This window comes from Neofelis nebulosa, chromosome 5 (genome assembly GCF_028018385.1).
Source record: "Neofelis nebulosa isolate mNeoNeb1 chromosome 5, mNeoNeb1.pri, whole genome shotgun sequence".
Lineage (NCBI taxonomy): Eukaryota > Metazoa > Chordata > Mammalia > Carnivora > Felidae > Neofelis > Neofelis nebulosa.
In genome coordinates, this window is record NC_080786.1 from 104475177 (window position 1) to 104494462 (window position 19286).

The 19286-nt window shown below is 36.2% G+C and overlaps 1 protein-coding gene across 10 annotated transcripts in view; it reads left to right on the forward strand.

Moving 5' to 3' along the window:
* Positions 1-19286, forward strand: part of CD47 (CD47 molecule) — a 51671-nt gene that overhangs the window by 18894 nt on the left and 13491 nt on the right. For 8 of the 10 annotated variants that reach the window (XR_009262201.1, XR_009262200.1, XR_009262199.1 and 5 more), the window contains exons 3-5: positions 5864-5953; positions 8396-8449; positions 18530-18637. Coding sequence is in view for 7 of the 10 variants with exons in the window: in XM_058731511.1 (XP_058587494.1) it covers positions 5864-5953; positions 8396-8449; positions 18530-18637 (252 nt within the window). In the remaining 3 variants the exon portion in view is untranslated. The remainder of the gene's footprint in view (positions 1-5863; positions 5954-8395; positions 8450-18529; positions 18638-19286) is intronic. The other 2 variants (XM_058731510.1, XM_058731507.1) reach the window with 1 other exon arrangement.

The window sequence follows — 19286 nt, forward strand, 5'->3', positions numbered from 1 at the left end:
TATTACAAATGAATCTGCTGTGAAAAAGCGTGTACAGGTTTCTGTGTGGACATAGTCTTCATTTCTCTGGATAAATGCCCAGAAGTATGATTAGTGGTTGTATGTAAGTATATGCCTAGTTTTGAAAGAAACTGCCAAACTGTTTCTCAGAGTGGTTATTTCATCTTACGTTCTCACCAGCAACATACAAGCCATCTAGTTTCCCCACATCCTTGCCAGCATCTGGTGTTGTCTCTGTTTTACACCCATTTTTGACTGGGGGAAGAAATAAACCTCCTCTGCTCAAAAATGTTAATTTGGGGCAGGACTCTTACTGTGCAGTACAGAGTTACTATAGTAGTGCTACTTGCCCATCATGTGGACTTTGGAGATTTAGCAGGAGAAACCATTATCACTATGTTGTGCTTTTTTTTTGCCAATGTAGGCATAAATGAGGAACAGAAATTACTTAATAGAGAAATCTACTTAATGGAATGTGGAGTAATGGTGACCATTTGTGTTCCTTTTCTGAGCACTAGGACTGAATGTGTAGAATATTATATATGAATTAGAGTTTTATATACCTCTGGTGTCTCTGTGTAGTAGTATACTTTTGGAAGGAGCACAGGACTTGAATTTAGAAAGATTTTTCTATACTTCACCATTTCTAGTTTAAGAAAACTAGGTTGAGAAACTCAACCAATCTGGCCCTCAATTTTTTACCTGTAAAATGGGGATACTGTATCCATGACAGAATTGTTTGGGATGTATATAAGTTAATATTTCTCTTTCTTAAAAAGATTTATTGAGTACCTACTGTTCCCAGGCACTGTGCTAGGCACTAGGGATTCAGTAATGAGTAAGATGTGATCCCTACTTTCAAGGAAATGATAGCAGTATAAATAAGAACAGTAAAATAACCTAACATTTATTTGAGCACATACCAGATACTTTATGTATGTTGTGTCCTGTGATCTTCTCAAGAACTCTAGGAGATAGACATAGGTCTTACCATTTGTTAGGTGAGGCAACAGGCGAGATTTAAATTACTTGTTCAAGGTTTGAGTCACACCAAGATTTTAACCTAGATCTATCTGTCTTCAAAACCCAGTATTTTTCCAACATAGTACATGGTTTCTTTGAAAATACCTCGTAAATAACCAAATGCTAAATGTAAATATGTTATAAAATTTGTTATCAATGTCTTTGTTTATATCATTAATGATACAAAAGCTTGGAGGCTTAAAATTTTATGTTTCTCCAAGTAAGTTATTAAGGTTTTATTTAAAAAGGTCAGTTCAGGGGTGCCTGGTGGCTCAGTCATTTAAGCGTCTGACTTCAGCTCAGGTCATGATCTCACGGTTTTTCAGTTCAAGCCCTACATCAGGCTCTCTGCTGTCAGCACAGAGACAGAAACTTTAAAAAAAAAAAAAAAGGCCAGTTCAAATTCAGCAGAGTTGCCATTTCCATTATTGTCAACGTGATATACATTATGCTTCAAATGCTGACATGAGGGCATTGCAAGATCCTTGTATTAGTCTTCTAGTGCCGTATTAGTTTTATCGTATTAGTTTTCTAGTGACAGTTCTGACCATGGTGTAACTAGGTTCTCCATACAGAGTCTTCACAAGGCTGAAATCAAGGTGTTGGCCAGGCTGTGTTCTCACATGGAGTTCAGGGGCCTGTTCCAAGCTCAAATGATTGTGGCAGAATTCAGTTCCTTGTGATCGTAGGACTTCTTTCTTTGTACTTCTGTTTCTTTGCTAGATGTCTGCTAGGGGCTTTTCTCAGCTCCTAGAGGTCACCTCATTCCTTGCCACACAGCCTCTTCCATATAATAAAGCCAGCAAAGGAGAACCTTCCTCTTGTACAAAGAATCTCTCTCACATTTTGATTTTCTTTTCCAGGAAGAGCTCAGACCTTTTTCAGAGCTCACTTGATAAGACCAGCCCCCTCTTCTCCCAAAAGCAATTTCCCTTTCATAAAGCCAACTGGTTGGGCACCTTAATCACATCATCAGGATCCCTTTTGATACGTAACACAACAGAATCATGGAAATGAAATCCATCATATTCACTTCCCCATCGCTTCTTCAAGGGGAGAGAATTATAAAAGGCTGATTGTAGGGAGCAGGGATTTGGGGAGCCACCGTAGAATTATGGGTTTAATTAAGTAACTGAGGACTAGCCTAGCCTAGTCAACACATCAAAAAAATCATCACAGTCCTGAAACATCACGTAAAAATGTGGCTTGAACTTCAGTGTTATAAATTTTATTTTAACCTTCTTTTGTGGAAACTGGTGTTTGTGAAGGTTTACCATGTATATATTTGAAGCAAAGGCACATTTAATTTATTTAAGTGATCTCTTTACTTTTTCCAGTTACCCCTCTTGTATACAGTGATAAGAGGAGTGAAGTACTGGGTTTTTAGAATACTTAGGCTGGGAAGAAAAATTCAAACACTCATTCATAGACCATATCCTCTTAATATCATTTCTTTGTTTTTCCACTAATAAGTTCATCTTCTTGAGACCACACTACCTGAACAAGAATTGGGGAAGAGTAACAGGCAGAGTTGTCAGCCACAGCTTGAACGGAATAGCATTGCCTTTGGATTATCTTTCTTATTCCTAAGGTGGAAAAATATCCAATAGGGACTATTTTAAGCTTAGTTTATTTTCTTAGTACCATAAACATTGAAAATTGAGAAGGACCTTAGAGAAGTATCTTATCTCTTTTCGCCCCTTGAGGAACAATAGTTAAAGTCATCTGATAATAGTACCAAGACAGGTCAATAGCTTATTGGGTATATAAGTGGTTTTATATAAAACATTGGCTTTTTCCCCCCAGCATCTCATTTGGTTCTTGAATGTCCACTTTGGTGACCCTCGGACTCTCCACCTTAACAAATTAGAGAGAGGTAACATGTTCGTGCCAGTGAGAAGAGGTAAATTATGCCAGAGGTCTGAAGCAGTGATTTTAAACTGAGAGAATGATGGACCACCATGTACATGTGTGCGTATGTGCACACATGCACACATACACACACTCTTGCTGTGGAGAACATATTACAGTCTTGGGGTGAGAGCTGAGAGGAAAGAGTGTGTGAAGTTTGAATAAACCTTCTAGTAAGTTTCAGTTAAGCATCTCTTAGGCAATAATATTTTTTATTCTATAATCCTACTTTCTGTATGTCACTGAAATGTTTCTCATACTTCTCATTATTTCGGCATAGAGGCTTGGAGTTTTCCAGTAGTCATTTAGTCTCTTTCACCATCTCACTCATGAAGTACTTCTATCACATGCCAGGTAATTGGTCATTCAGACATTTTACCTCAACATGTGACATGATGAAACTCTCTTCCTTCCCAAAGGTCTTGGTTTATTAGTAGGCAGTTCTAGTTGTAACTTAAGTCAAGCTAGAACTTGACATTCTGTAATTTCTCTCATGAAGAAGGCTGTGGTGTTTCTCTCCCAAGCTTGTTTTTCTCTAAGGTAGAAATCCCTGGTTCTTCTAGCCATTGTTTATGTTTCAGGATCCCCATTCTAATCACCTTGCTTTGGAACAGTTCCTTGTTATGTGTTTAAATGTGAGGAGTGAAAATGAATTCAAGATTGTATTTGTGGATCACATGTTGCTTTCCTGCTACTACACAATTGCTGCAGCAACTTTATGATCAGTCCTGCTTCTTAATCCATTGTCTACGTGGCTGGCAAAGATTTTAAATGAATCAGGTCATTTTTCTCCCCTGGATGAAGCTTTCGAATCACTTATCATTGTTCTTGTGATAAAATCCAAACTCTTATTACAAGCTATTAAGACCCAATATGACCTTACCCCAGGAGACTCTTCCCATCCCCTCTTGTATCATTAAATTCTAGCCACAGTGGCCACCATTTTGTTGCTTGAATTTGCTGTTCCTTTGGTGTCTCTTCTTCCCTGTCTTTATGTGGTGCAGATCCAGTTCCTCACCCAGAGACCTCTCCTTACTACCCACAAAAGTCTGATCTTCATTTCCCTCCCCTGCTCAAGCTCATGGTCCTACTTGCCAAATTCACAGTGGGTCTTAAGTTTCAGTAAATGTTTGTGAAATAAGTGAAAAATGAGTGGTCAGACCATGGTTAAACACATCTCTCAATAGGTTTCTGTCAATATGTTCTGAGATTATTTTGTTGCGTAGGCAGGGAGGTCAGTGAAAGAACATTTCATTGTTAGCTCATCTTGAACATACACTGTTCATGTTGATCAGATACTGGTTGTATTTTGAATGTAGAGCGCACAGGATTTGCTATTGGACCAGGTATGGGGTGTCAGAGAAACCAAGGAGTCAAGGATGACAATAAGATTTTTGGCCTGATGAAATGGGGAAACCCTAGGGGGGAGGTTTGTTGGGGAAGTAGGGGGAGGACTCTCAGAAATCTGTTTGGGACATGAAAACTTAAGATACTTAGGATTCTTAGTTCACTGTGCCTCAGTTCCCTCAGCATTAAGGAGGGGCTAACAGTTCCTCATATAATAATTGTGAGAATTAAAGAGTTAATGTAGACAACTCACAATAATAGAGAACGTAGATTAAGAATAGTCATTAGATCATAGAGCTTTTAAATCCTTTGGGCATTAGATACAAAAACCTAAGCATAATTTACAAAGATTTTTCCTGGTAGGAATTTTGGCCAAATTGAAATAGGTTTTCTTTGGTGTAGGAAGATACACAGTAATATAGTTGGAAATTATGGTATTGATTCAGAGTATCTGAAAAATCCATCTCTTGGTAGAAATGCAAAATTTAAGATACGGTCTTCCATTCACTTACCAAACTATCTCATGATTAAACCTTCAGCAGTAAACCGTTGAGTCTCTAGTATATACAGGACAAAATGCTCGATTCTGAAAGGTCATATCTCTAAGACAGAATTTGTAACGTTATTTTATGTGGATCATTGTGAACATTTATCAGGTTTTAACGTAAGAGTAGCACAAGAAATGAATGCATGGCTATCATGGTGGTACGAAAGCACACAAGATTCTTCACACTCCAATATGGAAAGAGAGAGCCAGGGAGGATTTGAATGAATAGGGTTGGTTTCAGAGGAACACCAGCGCTTGCTTTGGGCAGTATTGAGGAAGTTCTTCAGCAAGTCCCCATTGTAGAGGCAAACTTTGAAATGTTTTTAGTGCATTTGCTTAGCTTTATTGTTAGGGAAGAAATACCATGATAAAATCAGTGTATTAGTGTTAAGATATGATTCAATTTAATTTTTAAAAAGTTCTCAAGTTATTTGATATCTTAATGTCACGATTTCTTTCATATAGACTGTGTGACTGTTATTTTCACTGTCTAGGTAACATGTGACCCACTTAACAGAAGCTTCCTTAATACCTAATGTTAAATCATTGTAGTAAAGGTTGACTGAGTACTTGGTACATGTCAAGCTTTGTTTTAAGCCCATTTCACGTATTAGCTTTGTTAATAGTCACAACAGTCCTTCAGGGTATAGGTATTCTGTTGTACTGGGGTTAACAATTGATGTCACTGAAGAACAGAGAGGTGTTAAGACTTTGTCCAGGGTCACAAAGCTTGTAACATAGAGTTAGCTTTCAAGCCAGCCAGAGCCCTGTTCTCAGCTGTGCCATACTGTCTTCTTCCACAAATCATACGTTAGGGAAAACGTGGAAAACACACTTAAATTAGCTTCTTTTTTCATAAATAAAATTTGTTGTATAAGTAAATTATTTGTGTAATTTGTAATTATTTTAAGGCCACAGCTTTAATAAATTATTTTTATATTCTATCTTTACAGTAAAACATATTGTTGACTATTCAATGGCAGGACTTAACATGATTATAGTAAATATTAATTGCGACTTTTGTTTTCTTCCCAGTTTCATGGTTTTCTCCAAATGAAAATATCCTCATTGTCATTTTCCCAATTTTGGCTGTACTACTTTCTTGGGGACAGTTTGGTATTGTGAGTAAGTATTTATTTCTATTTTTTGTTTATGTTTTAATGATGAAAAGATTATTTCTGGGAGGTAGTATCAGTGAAATATTTTACCTGACTTGTATTAAAAAGTGTGATAATGTGATAAATAAGAATATACAGTCTTAATATTCTTCTTGATTCATAAGTGGTTTTTTTTTAATTTCTTAAGAATGACTGGTGGGAATCCTAGCAATAACAATACCTTAAACTTATGTAGAGTTTAATATTTTCAGAGCATTTACACATATTATTTTGGCAAAGAGATGGTCACAGCCCACCTTAGTGTTAGGGTAGAATATTATACTTTCTATTTTCCCAGTTTGCACTTGTCCGTGTCCATGTGTTCATCAAAAGCCCCATTTGAACTGTGTGTTGTCATTCTTACTATGATTCTGTAAGGAAGTGGCCACAGGAAAATTGTGGTTTTGGACCGTGTTTTATTGTAATAATCACGTGACCAAACTTGTCAGGGAAAATCTTGATGCTATATCAGAATCAGCATTAACAATGTAGAATGGTCACTACTAGGTGAAAAGGTAGTATGTATTCTGGTTGATGCTTATACTCAACCATATTTCCCTACTGGTTTGGTAAAAGAAATTTACTAAATTAGTGAAGTTCTGAGGTGACAGTGTAAACTTCTAAACTTTTAACATGTGAGGTGTATTCCTCATCTCCCTTTCACACAGTGAGAGGTCAGTCATTGAAGGCCAGCAAGCATTTATACGAGGCAAGGTGTGAATGATGCTGATTTCATTTATTTCATTCTATAACTTTTAAAAAAGTAAAAAAAATAATAAAATGTGGTAGTGGATTGGCTTATTGTATATTTCATGAATTTCACTTTTACTCAGAAATCTAAAGTGATCTGAAAATGGAAGAGAGATGACTGATTATATATTCTAAGGGCTCTTCTCAATGTATCACACTCTGGAAATGCTTTGTGATTTCAAAGCTGTTCTCAACTTTTGTCTAAAAGGCAAAGAAAGGGAAGAAAAGGGCTAACAGTGACAACTGTCAAGACATTTCACAACTTTTATTTTCAAAAAAGTGTCTAGACTTCTTATGGAAATTTTCTTAGGATTTCGGTAAGTCTTTTATATCACGAAAAAGACTGATACAGCATCAAGACCTATTCAGTCTGTATTGATGTTAGGGAAAGCCTTTACCCTTATTGGTAGCCCCAGACCTTAAGCCTATGTCATATGTTTGAAGTAGAGAATAGCCTTTTTTTTTTTTTAAGATAATGAAATTATTTCACAACAGTGTGATTTGTTGCATTTGGTTTGATTGAAGTTTGCTGATCATAGCATTCTCATTAATGACATAACTTTTCATTGACTGAACCAGGAGTTAGCCTGTTTACTATCAGCCCTATTTTTACAAAATAAGCTTTACAATTTTTTTCTGACTTAAAAAATAATAAATACCACTTTAAGAACCCTTATACAAAATTGGAAATTATAGAGAAAAAATAAAAATCTGAAGTCCCAGAACCTAGAAATAAACTATTGGTATATTATAGTGAATTTTCTTCTTCCCTTTCTGTTTTTTCTATGTATTTTTGTTAACCTTTCTTTAAGAAAGAAAACCATATATGGACTGATGGAACTTACATACTTACATCCTAATTTCCCCCCTTGTTTTCAGAAAATTTTTTATAGCTGCCTATGCTCTACTTTTATGGATGCAGTATAATTTACTTAGCTCTCATCTTGATGGATATTAAGGATGTTTCCAAGTTTTTTGATACTATGAAAGTAATTCTGCTAAAGATAGGTAAGACTGGAAACGGCAGATGTATTTTGAGGCTCTTGATACATACTGCCAAAATGTTTTCTAGAAACTTTGTGTCAATTACTACAGATGAGAATATCTGTTTCTTTAATAAGTTTATTTATTTTGAGAGAGAGAATGAGCAGGGGAGGGGCAGAGAGAGAGGGAAAGAGAGAGAATCCTAAGCACTATTACTGCGGAGCCTGACGCAGGGCTTGAACTCACATACTGTGAGATCATGACCTGAGCCAAAACCAAGAGTCGGACGCTTAACCAACTAAGCCACCCAGGTACCCCCGGGTGCTGTTTTTTACCTCCTAATCCTGACATAATTATAATTCTAAAATCTTTGCTAGTAATTTGATGACAAAAAAAGCATCCATCTTGTTTTAATTTTCATTTTTGTATTAGGTTGAATGCTCTTTTTTTGTATTTATTCCACTGATCATATTTTAAAGAACATGCTAATTAAGCTAAGAAAATACTTTGATGGCAATTTTTTATTTAGGCTCTTCTTAGAACAAGTATATGTGGGGTGTGTGTGTATGTGTGGAGGAGGACCTATATATTTGATTCGCTCAGTCTGGACTCACATTTAAAGGTGTTTATGATAAGAATACCTATTTATTTGTGGAACTCTTGCTCCGTATGATAGATGCTGCGGAGCACATCTGCAGTCACATTTTCATCTCACAAGAACTCTGTGGGGGTAGGTACCATTGTTATTCCCATTTTGTAGAAAAATACGGAAGTGCAGGTAGGTTAGGCAGTTGGCCACAACCCCCCAGCTGTTCTCTGGTAGTACTGGGATTTGAACCAGTGCGATTTACCACTGCAGTATACGTGTCTTGAACTTACTTTGAGAACTTTTTTTTCCATGAAGAGTGAACCTATATGTGGGTACACATACTGAGTAGATGAAACTATTACTGACAGAGCAGAATGTAGACCTACTTTGTTTTAATTTATTCAACAAATGTCTATTGACAGGGTGCCTACTGATTGCTAGGCATGGGCTATAGGCTCGAGATGTGGAAGTGAAATGCATATTGCCCCTGGCTTTGTAGCACCCACATTTCAGTTGAGGAGACATGTAAGTGTGCATGTTCTGTGCCTTCTGTCACATTTTTGGGATAGTTATGGATCTAAGTCTACCTTTTACTTTGGTATGCTTTCTAAGAGACCTCCTATTTATGGCCTAGAGATTCCACCAAACAGGAGAGCCCCTCTGTTTTTCACTTGCCACTTGGTTATATGTTTTTTACAGTGTGGTATCATGTAGCCCCTGAAGTATTAATAGTAACTCAGACCCATGACTTTCACTTTCTAGATTGCTAGTTCTCCTTAACTGTTTCAGATTACCATTTATAGTCTGTATTTGACCACTGGAGGTTTTCCTCAGTAGTTTTCTGGTTCTGCATGTCAGTCTTTTGGTAGCCCAAGATTAAACTTGGACTTCCCATAGGCTAAACATGTAGTAAAGAACAGGTTGTACCTTCATTTTTAGGAGAAAGAGTTACTTTCTACCAGAAATGTATCTTGAACTGTATCTCAAGATGCCATTGATCCTACTGAGGAAGAAGCCTGAGAAGACTTTTAAACTGCTGAAGCCAAGCCAGGACTTGGTGAGCCCTAGACCATGTTTTGAAGACAAAGGTTTCTCACAGGGAAATGTTCCTGAATACCTTTGCCTTTATCTTTAACTCATAAACTTTTAAGCAGAATCTTAATGCTTAGCAAGCTCAGAGGTTACTAGAATCAAACACTGAGTCTCAACCAAAGTCACAAATCCCTAGTAGTATTGTATTTGAGGCACTTTGTGTTTTTTCTAAAACTATACCAACTCACAGTTTCCTGCTTGACAGTTTCCCTTAATGACAATTAAGGTACTGGCTTGCTTTCCAGGTTTCTTCTTTCTTAGTCTTTGACAACATACCAGGTAATTTCTATCATTTAGGTGTTTCATAAGTGGTTTCAAGTGTTATCCACCAAAATCTCTGGTTCCTACAGGGTTAAGATTCAATTCCATATCAGGAACTTACTAACATTCTGGAATTCTTTGAGTTAGGCATATACATTCTTACTTTTCCTTCCTTTGAACTTTTTACAAGGAGTCTTTCCACAAAACTGTGAGACAATAAACGTGACCAGATAAGCTGAAACTTTGCAAAGCAATCTAAAATAAATGCAAAAAACTTCTATTGCTCCACAACCTTTAACATTTTTGTCAAAACATTAAAACTTTTACTGTCAGTAATAACAATAGTAGGAAAGGAAAAAAAGTAATACTTAGTAGACGGTAAATTGAAACATCAAAAACATTGAGAATTAAAGTGTTTCATCAAGAGTAGTTGGAACAGTGCTTGCCTCATTTTTTTTTTAACCATTTATTTATTTTATTTTATTTTTTTAATTTACATCCAAGTTAGTTAGCATATAGTGCAACAATGATTTCAGGAGTAGATTCCTTAATGCCCCTTACACATTTAGCCCATCCCCCCTCCCACAACCCCTCCAGTAACCCTCTGTTTGTTCTCCATATTTAAGAGTCTCTTATGTTTTGTCCCCCTCCCTGTTTTTATAGTATTTTTGCTTCCCTTCCCTTATGTTCATCTGTTTTGTATCTTAAAGCCCTCATATGAGTGAAGTCATATGATATTTGTCTGTCTCTGACTATTTTCATTTAGCAAAGTACCCTCTAGTTTCATCCACATAGTTGCAAATGGCAGGATTTCATTCTTTTTGATTGCCGAGTAATACTCCACGGGGTGTGTGTATACCACATCTTCTTTATCCATTCATCCATCCGTGGACATTTGGACTTACCTCCTTCTTATTATAGAACTTTGAATACAGAGCAGGCATCTTTTTTATGCCTCAGTGAATTGTCATACTCCTTTTTAAGTTGGGATCAGCTTCCAACATTTTATCCTTTGCATTTACAGGGTTACACAATATCTCCCACAATTTCTTTCATGTGAAGTTTTTTGCCAGAGTCACTGCTCTTGGGACATCTGTGTTCCTTTTGTCACAACCTACTCACTGTCCCCATTTATGCCAATAAGTTCACTTTTACTGAGTTTCTCTGACTGTATATCTAGAGTCCCTTGAATGGCAGTATTGTTGATATTCCCTCATCCAGTTGTTTCTTCTATGATGCCATTTACATTTTATTCGAATTTCACTTCCAACATTACCACTTTATATTTCTTTACTCTTTCATCTTTGTTGCCTGTTTCCTGCTTTGATAATCCATCATAAAGTATCACACTGATTTATTACTGGGACACAAGGAAGTTACACAACACCTGCTTTGCTGTCTATGCATGAACTGAATAACAGGTGTTCAGTGAGCAGTCACCAACAGTCTTTGAAAGAAGTGACATGATTGGTCACTGATCATGATACACATCTGATATTAACAGGGTGATTTGTGTACTGAAGAGATAACAGTGAAGTTTGCACTTCATGCAAGTCCTCAGTTAATTTATTGTGGTATTGTGATAACTGAAATTTCTACTGTAATTTGGGGGGCATTTGTGTTATTTAAACCATGGCAGCTGAAATTCATGCATATTGAAACTGAGCCAAGCGAGGACCACTGTAATTTATTTCATATTCATGCATTCTGGGCATCTTTCATGTCCTTTTCTAACTTTCTAGTCCTTGCTCAAAATTACTCCACAAAGATTTTGGTTACTGCTCAGAGGTATTTGGTTATATGTTCCTGTAGAAGTCATTGTTGCGAAATTCAAGGAAAAAAATTACCACAACAGCTTTGAGATCCTATTAAGACCTTGAATCCAATTTTTAGGACTATTTTATTGATACTGAAAGTAGTTAGACTGTGACCACACCTAAAAAAATAACGTAATGGAACAGGGGATTTCTTTGTAGATCAGAAAAATCATTCTGAAGAAGTGAGGATGTATACTAATTTGTTCCAGGAAATTTCTATCCAGGAAGGTAAAATATCGGCACAATAAATACTATTACAAAGAATCATTCTGTGCCCTGGTTGATGGATACTATTAATAGGACTTTGTTATTAAGTTTCCTTTGAATTTCATTCACTAATCTTGGACTTAGAGTGCCTTCCCTTGGTCCTTTCCACATAATTATCACACTGTGTTATTAAATGTTTTTATGCCCTGGTTTTATTGTAGGAAGAACTGAACAAAACTGTAGCTTGGCAGTATACTCTTGTAGAAATGTAATTGTTATTCCTTCGACTTTTTACAAATTCAAGCATCCCAGCTTCCTGCATATACTCTGAAGTTATGGCACCATCCATAAGATCAGGGAACATTTGGAACCAAGGAAAGGAAGTTACTGTGTTGGACATCCTCTTCTTTAATCTTCTGTATTCAAAGTACTTTCTGTACAGTGCCTGGGCTTTTTTATTTCTGCGTCCTATAGACCAGGAATGTGATTTTTAGTCAGGATTCATTTTTACCAAATTGTTTCATAAAAGCCAGTTGGATAGTGCATGCAGTTTATTATAAAATCCTTTACTTGCCTTTTGGCAAGTAATCAGTTTATAATGGGTATTCATATTCTGTTTTCTCCAGCACCAGATTCACATAGCCTTTGTTATTTTTTTTATGAGTATGTTAAATATTTGTAAAGTAGTAATTTAATTAATTAAAAATTTGGAAATTGTAATTTCACTTTCAAAGTGATTGGATGTGTTTTATCCTGCATCAAAGACAATATTGATTTGCAGCTGAACAGATACCAAAAAGATCTTACAATTACTCTCCTAAAGTTGTCAGAAAATAATGAAGTCAGACATGTCTCCCCTTATGATTTATTCTTAATCTGGTACGCATTACATCTCGCTGGTTAGCCTTCTTATCTGACCACTAACTCACTGACCACTCAGTAGAGGAAACATCTAAATGTCATGCCTTTGAGCAGATATCGCATTCATAGATTTGGGGGTTTGTTGGTTGGATAGACTGAGGTCTTTGTAGATCTGTATGGGCATATTGAATCCTGTCTTTGGAATATCATGAAAACTAGGGTGACAGCTTTTATTTGATCTCCAAGTTGATCTAGTAATTTCACTATATTTTATCAACCACAGCCTGCATTTTTTTCTTGTATGTCCTTTCTGTTAGTCACAAGGAGACAAGAAAACCTAAATGGACTATCTATTCATGACATTAGCTGTTGTTTCAGGTGGTTAGAGGGACATGTCATTTTTTTATTCGCATTTGAATTTGAAGATTAAATACATAAAGGGGCTTTCTTAGGCTAGAGGAGACCCACACCTTTTACTGAACTGGGAAAGAAGGCCAGGGAATAACATTCCATCAGTCGCTTCTCCCTTACCCCTAACACACACATACAGGTGCACACGCATGTACACACACACACACACACACATACACACACTAGAATGTAAGGGCTTTGAGGCGGAAGTATTTGGGTTTTTTGTTCAGTGCCAGCACTTAGAATAGTGATTATCACATGGTAAGTGCACCATTATTGTTGCATAATCTTCTACTTGTACCTTGATTTCATTGATAGGATTTCAGCTAAGAAAAGGGCTTGCTACATTGTCGGTACATAGTAAATATTTCTAAAACAAACAAATTAATCAGCCTCGCTCATTTCTGAGAAGTAGCTGGCTATATTTAATTATTTTATAGAATATGTAAAAGGGGAAAATTTTAGAATTCCTAATTTATTGTCAAAAATATAATAGTTCTCCCCCATATACTTGGTACTCCTTTGTCAGGCAGCATTAGGGTTATAAGTTTTTGTTAAAAATATAAATACTGACAACACCAAATGCTTACGAGGATGTAGAGCAGCAGGAACTCTCATACATTGCTAATGGGAATGCAAAATGGTACAGCCACCTTGGAGGACAGTTTGGCAGTTTCTTTAAAATCTGAACATGTTCTTCCCATATAATCTGGCAGTTGTGCTCCTTGATATTTATCCAAGTGGAGTTGGAAACTTACGTCCACACAGAAACTGGCACACAGATATTTATGGCAGCTTTACTGTTCTACAACAGGTGAGTGAATAAACTGTGGTACATCCATACATGGATATTATTCAACAATGAAAAGAAATGAGCTCTCAAGTTGCCATGAAAAGACATGGGGGATACTTAAATACATATTATTAAGTGAAGTCAATCTGAAAAGGCTGCATACTTTATGATACCAATTATAAGACACTCTGAAAGAGCCACAATTGTGGATATAATAAAAAGATGAGTGATTGCCAGGGAAGGGGCTAGGGGTGGAGGAGAAATGCATAGGCCAGAGCACAGGATTTTTAGGGCAGTGAAGTTACTCTGTACAATATAATGATGGATAGGTGTCATTATACATTTCTATAAACTCAAGAACATACAACAAGAGTGAACCCCTACTGTAAACTAGGGACTTTGGATGATTAGGATGTGTCAACATAGGTTTATCCTTTGTAGAAAATGTACCATTTTGATGAGTAATGTTGATAATGGGGAAGGTCACTCGTGTTTAGGGGTAGGGTATATATGGGAATTTTCTGTACCTTCCTTTCATTATGTTGTAAACCTAAAACTATACTAAAAAAATAAAGTCTTAAAACATAAGAAGTGTTATTGTCTTATTTTATTTTTTGTATTGATTTCAGTACTTTTAGCTGAGGAGAATCTTTTAACACGTGCTGATTTTTAAAATTACATAGATTTAAAAAATCTATGCTAAACAACCAGGAAGTTTGATAAGAGCCTGCAGTTAAGGGCAGAAGAATGAAACTGGACCACTTTCTCACACCATACACAAAAATAAATTCAAAATGGATGAAAGACCTAAGTGTGAGCCAGGAAACCATCAAAATCCTAAAGGAGAAAACAGGCAACAACATCTTTGACCTTGGCCGTTGCATCTTCTTACTAGACACATCTTTGGAGGCAAGGGAAACAAAAGCAAACATGAACTATTGAGACTTCAAGATAAAAAGCTTCTGCACAGCAAAGGAAACAGTCAACAAAACTCAAAGGCACTCTGTGGAATGGGAGAAGACATTTGCAAACAGCATAGCTGATAAAGGGTTAGTATCCAAAATTTACAAAGAACTTATCCAACTGAACACCCAAAAAACAAATTATCCAATTAAGAAATGGGCAGAAGACCTCAAAAGACATTTTTCCAAAGAAGACATCCAGATGGCTAACAGACACATGAAAAGATGCTCAATATTGCTCATCACCAGGGATATACAAATCAAAACCACAATTAAATACCACCTGACACTTGTCAGAATGGCTAAAATTAGCACAGGAAACAACAGATGTTGGCAAGGATGCAGAGAAAGCGGAACCCTCTTACACTGTTGGTGGGAATGCAAACTGGTGCAGCCACTCTGGAAAACAGTATGGAGTTTCCTCAGAAAGTTAAAGATAGAACTACCCTACAGCCCAGCAATTGCCCTATTAGGTATTTAACCAAAGGATACAAAAATACAGATTCAAAGGGACACTTGCACCCCAGTGTTTATAGAAGCACTATCAACAATCACCAAACTACGGAAAGAGCCCAAATGTCCATTGACCAATGAATGGATAAAGAAGATGTGGGATACACACACACACACACACACACACACAGGAATATTACTCAGCCATCAAAAGGAATGAAATCTTGCCATTTACAAGGATGTAGATGGAGCTAGAGTGTATTACACTAAGTGAAAGTCGTCAGAGAAAGACAAATACCATATGATTTTACTTGTATGTGGGATTTAAAAAACAAAACAGCACGTGGGAAGGGGAAAAAAAGAGGGAAACAAGCCATAAGAGACTCTTTACTGTAGAGAACAAACTGAGGATTGATGGAGGGAGGTGGGCAGGGGGATAGGCTATAAATGGGCAAGGGGGCATTAGGTGTTGTAAGTGAAGAATCACTAAATTCTACTTTTGAAACCGATATTACACTATTGGCTAACTAGAATTGAAATAAAAATTTGAAACAAAATTGTCAGAATATTAAAAGAAAATAAAGTCTATTAGATTTGAATTACAAAAAAGGCACATTGTATCATTTTTATCTTAATGCTAAGTGGGAAATTATTTGAATTTATTTTCTTTGATACATTTAAAGTTTTGATAGGTTTGATAAATAAGAGTAATTATACTTAATAAAGGGCCAGAAAAAATCACCAATAAAAGATCCTTGAGATTATTGGGTTCTCTGACATCTATATCAGATTCCTGACTTTTTAGCTACACTGAAAACTTTGACAGCTGACTTAGCAACAAGGTGCTTTCTCCATACTTGCTGTAGGACCTGCATAGGCACCATTGTGAGCAAGAAAATGAGTCAAAAGAATTTCTTTTTATAGGTTCACTAAAGGTATATAGAGATGAACTCCTTCATTGTCTGTGGTTACATAAGTAGACTCCACTGAAATTTTTGATAGAAATGGCTACTTAATTTAAGGAAGAAGATAGTATCCTTGAAAATAAGTAGTAGTTGAACTAATTAACAGGAACAACAGCTATCTTGAACATGTAGTGCATTTATATGCAAAGGTTTGAAAAGTGGTGGTTTATTTTTGTGACTATTGTTGGCATTATTTTTCTCCTAAAGCTCTTCTGAGTCTGAAAAGGTGGAATTTTATATGAGGTTCACACTCTTATTTTTGTTAAGAATGATATGTCTGCCTCTTTGCATGAATTTGTACTGTACTCCGAGGTGAATTCTTACTACGTGATCTTAGTAACTCTTTTATGTGTTGAATTAAACCAGAGTCTCTTATAAATGTTTGATTGATTGTGAGGTATGTTTGAAACACAACTTCTATTTTTATAACCCTTTTGCTTAACTTTCAGGCTCTATTTAGATAACAGTATGCATGAGATTAAATCAGAAATCTGACATATGTCTAGAGAAAGTTTTCTTTTTTTAAACCATATTTGTGCCTTTTGTGACCTATACGTGGAATTTCATCCTAAACAGTGTTTGAGCCTAGAAAATAGGGAAGATGTGAACACTGGTGCCCTGTAATAAGTCAGGAACATGATTGAATCATAGTCACGTAAGTTTCAAGGCTGATTGAGTCAAATGAAATCTTGGGTAACTTGCCATATTGATTCTCTTTTCTGATGAACGTGGATTTGATTGCTCAGCTTCAGGACTGGTTATTGCTTAGCCTTCCATCTCCCCCTGAAGAGAATAAAGTTGAGGTTACAATCTAAAGTATGATTACAACCTAAAATAGGTAGGGAGTTAAAAAATCTTCAGGTGCCTGCATTGTATCTTAACATCTTAACCATAGATTATAATGGAATCCTAGGTTATAATACCTTAAACATAGATTTTGTTATGGTCATTTAAGGGTTTATTTGTTGTTTTTAAAATTATATTTAATTATAAATAAATATATAATTAATAATGTGTAAATATATATATATTTAATTATAGTTTGTCATTTTAGTTGAAGCAGATTAAATGCTAAATATAACATTTAAAAAATCTTCACCTCAGTTCAGTCACCCATTGATTAATGGCATGGAAAATATTGTGTGTATGAAACACAGCAGAATTTCTGTCATACACTCTGCTACTCAGCCTCCTTTTAGGTTACTTTAACAACTTTCTTGGTGAAAAATTAATATTAACCAAAACAGAACTCAAAAGGTGAATGTATAGCAAAAGAAATACAGTTAACTCTTGAACAACATGGGTTTGAACTCTGTGGGTCCACTTATATGTGGATTTTTTATGGTCCAATGCGCTATATATATATATATATATATATATATATATATATATTCCCTTCCTTATGATTTTCTTAATATTTCCTTTTCTGTAGCTTACTTTCTTATAAAATAATTCAGGACATGATACACCTAACATACAAAATATGTATTAACCGCCTGTTTATGTTATTAGTGAGGCTTCTAGTCAACAATAGGCTATTAGTGGTGAAGTTTTGGGGGAGTCAAAAGTTTTATACTTGGATTTTGGACTGCAGATGGTGAGGGAGGTCAGTGCTCCCAACACCTGTGTTGTTTCAGGGGGCAACTCTAATATTTTTAGGCTTATCCATTATATTCTTTCAAGGAAGGTATTAGATACTTGACAATAGAGCTAGCACCAAAAACAGGAACACATATGATGAGTGCTATTGAGTATTCGTAGTTTATTTTTATACAATTATTTTAATTGAACAATGTAAACATGTTTTACCCTCAGGATACCAAAAGGGTCTGATGTGTCTAGTGTTTATTCTACTTTTTCAAAACAATCTAGAATTCCAAATGCTTTCCTAATTTTATGTTTTACTAAGTAGCCAGTTATTTCTCATCAGTGTATGTATATCAATTGTAAAGCTGAGGCAGTTTTGTTCCTCAGGGGACATTTGACAATGTCTGGAGACATTTCTGATTGACACAACTGAGGGGCCATTCATGACATAGAGTGTGTAGAAGCCAGGGATACTAAACATTGTATAATACACGGAACAGAGTTATCTGGCCCAAAATGGTAGTAATGCTTTAATTTAGAAAGCCTGATGTATATACCTTCATTCTTTAAATATAGGGGAATAAAGCATCACCTTTAAATTTAGTACCCATATTTATACTGCCATGACAATAATTTAGATAATGACTTATGAAAAAGATTTGAGGTAGCTTCACATGATAGGAGGGAGTTGTTCCTCAAAGATTATTCAGTTACAGTAAGTTACAGTTTATCTCTGCATTTCATATGTTACAGAAATGGCTTTACTTTTTGTGATTGGGTTCATGTAATTCTTTGTGTGTTTTTTTTTTAAGCGCTTAAATATAAATCCAGTCTCATGAAGGAGAAAACCATTCTTTTATTTGTTGGTGGACTAGTGCTCACTATAGCTGTCATTGTTGGAGCCATTCTTTTTGTCCCAGGTAAGATACACAGTTATATGAGTGAGGCAGGATTGATGGAAATGAGGACCCGGGGGTGGTTGGGGGGGGGGGGGGGCTCATAGGGCTGTTGTAACACATTACCACAAAGGGGGTGTCTTAAAAGTGTAGAAATTTTCTCACAGTTCTGGAGGCCATAAAGCTGAACTAAAGATGTCCTCAACACCATAATCCCTCCTGAGGCTCTTGGGGAGAAACCATTCTTTGCCTCTTCTAGCTTCTGATGTTTGCTGGCACTCTATAGCTCCTTGGCTTATGGCACCATAATTTCCATTGCTGCCTCAGTAGTGTCTTTGTCAAATCTCTCTCTGCCTGTCTTATAGAGACACTTGTCATTACATTTAGGGCCCACCTGGATAATCCAGGATAAACTCCTCCTTTCAGGATCCTTAACTGAATCATCCTTTGCTATATAATGTAATATTCTTTTGCCATAGAAGTTAATATTCACAGGCTCCAGGGATTTGGAGGTGGATGTATCTTTAGGGCCATCATTCACCCCACTGCAGAGGCAGACTTCATTTGCCAAGACCTGGAAATGGGGATGGGTGTAGGAAACAATTCTATCTGAAACCACTTGTTTTTGGAAGATGGGAGTGGAAGGGGGAAGAAAGGGAGTGCAGCACATGGA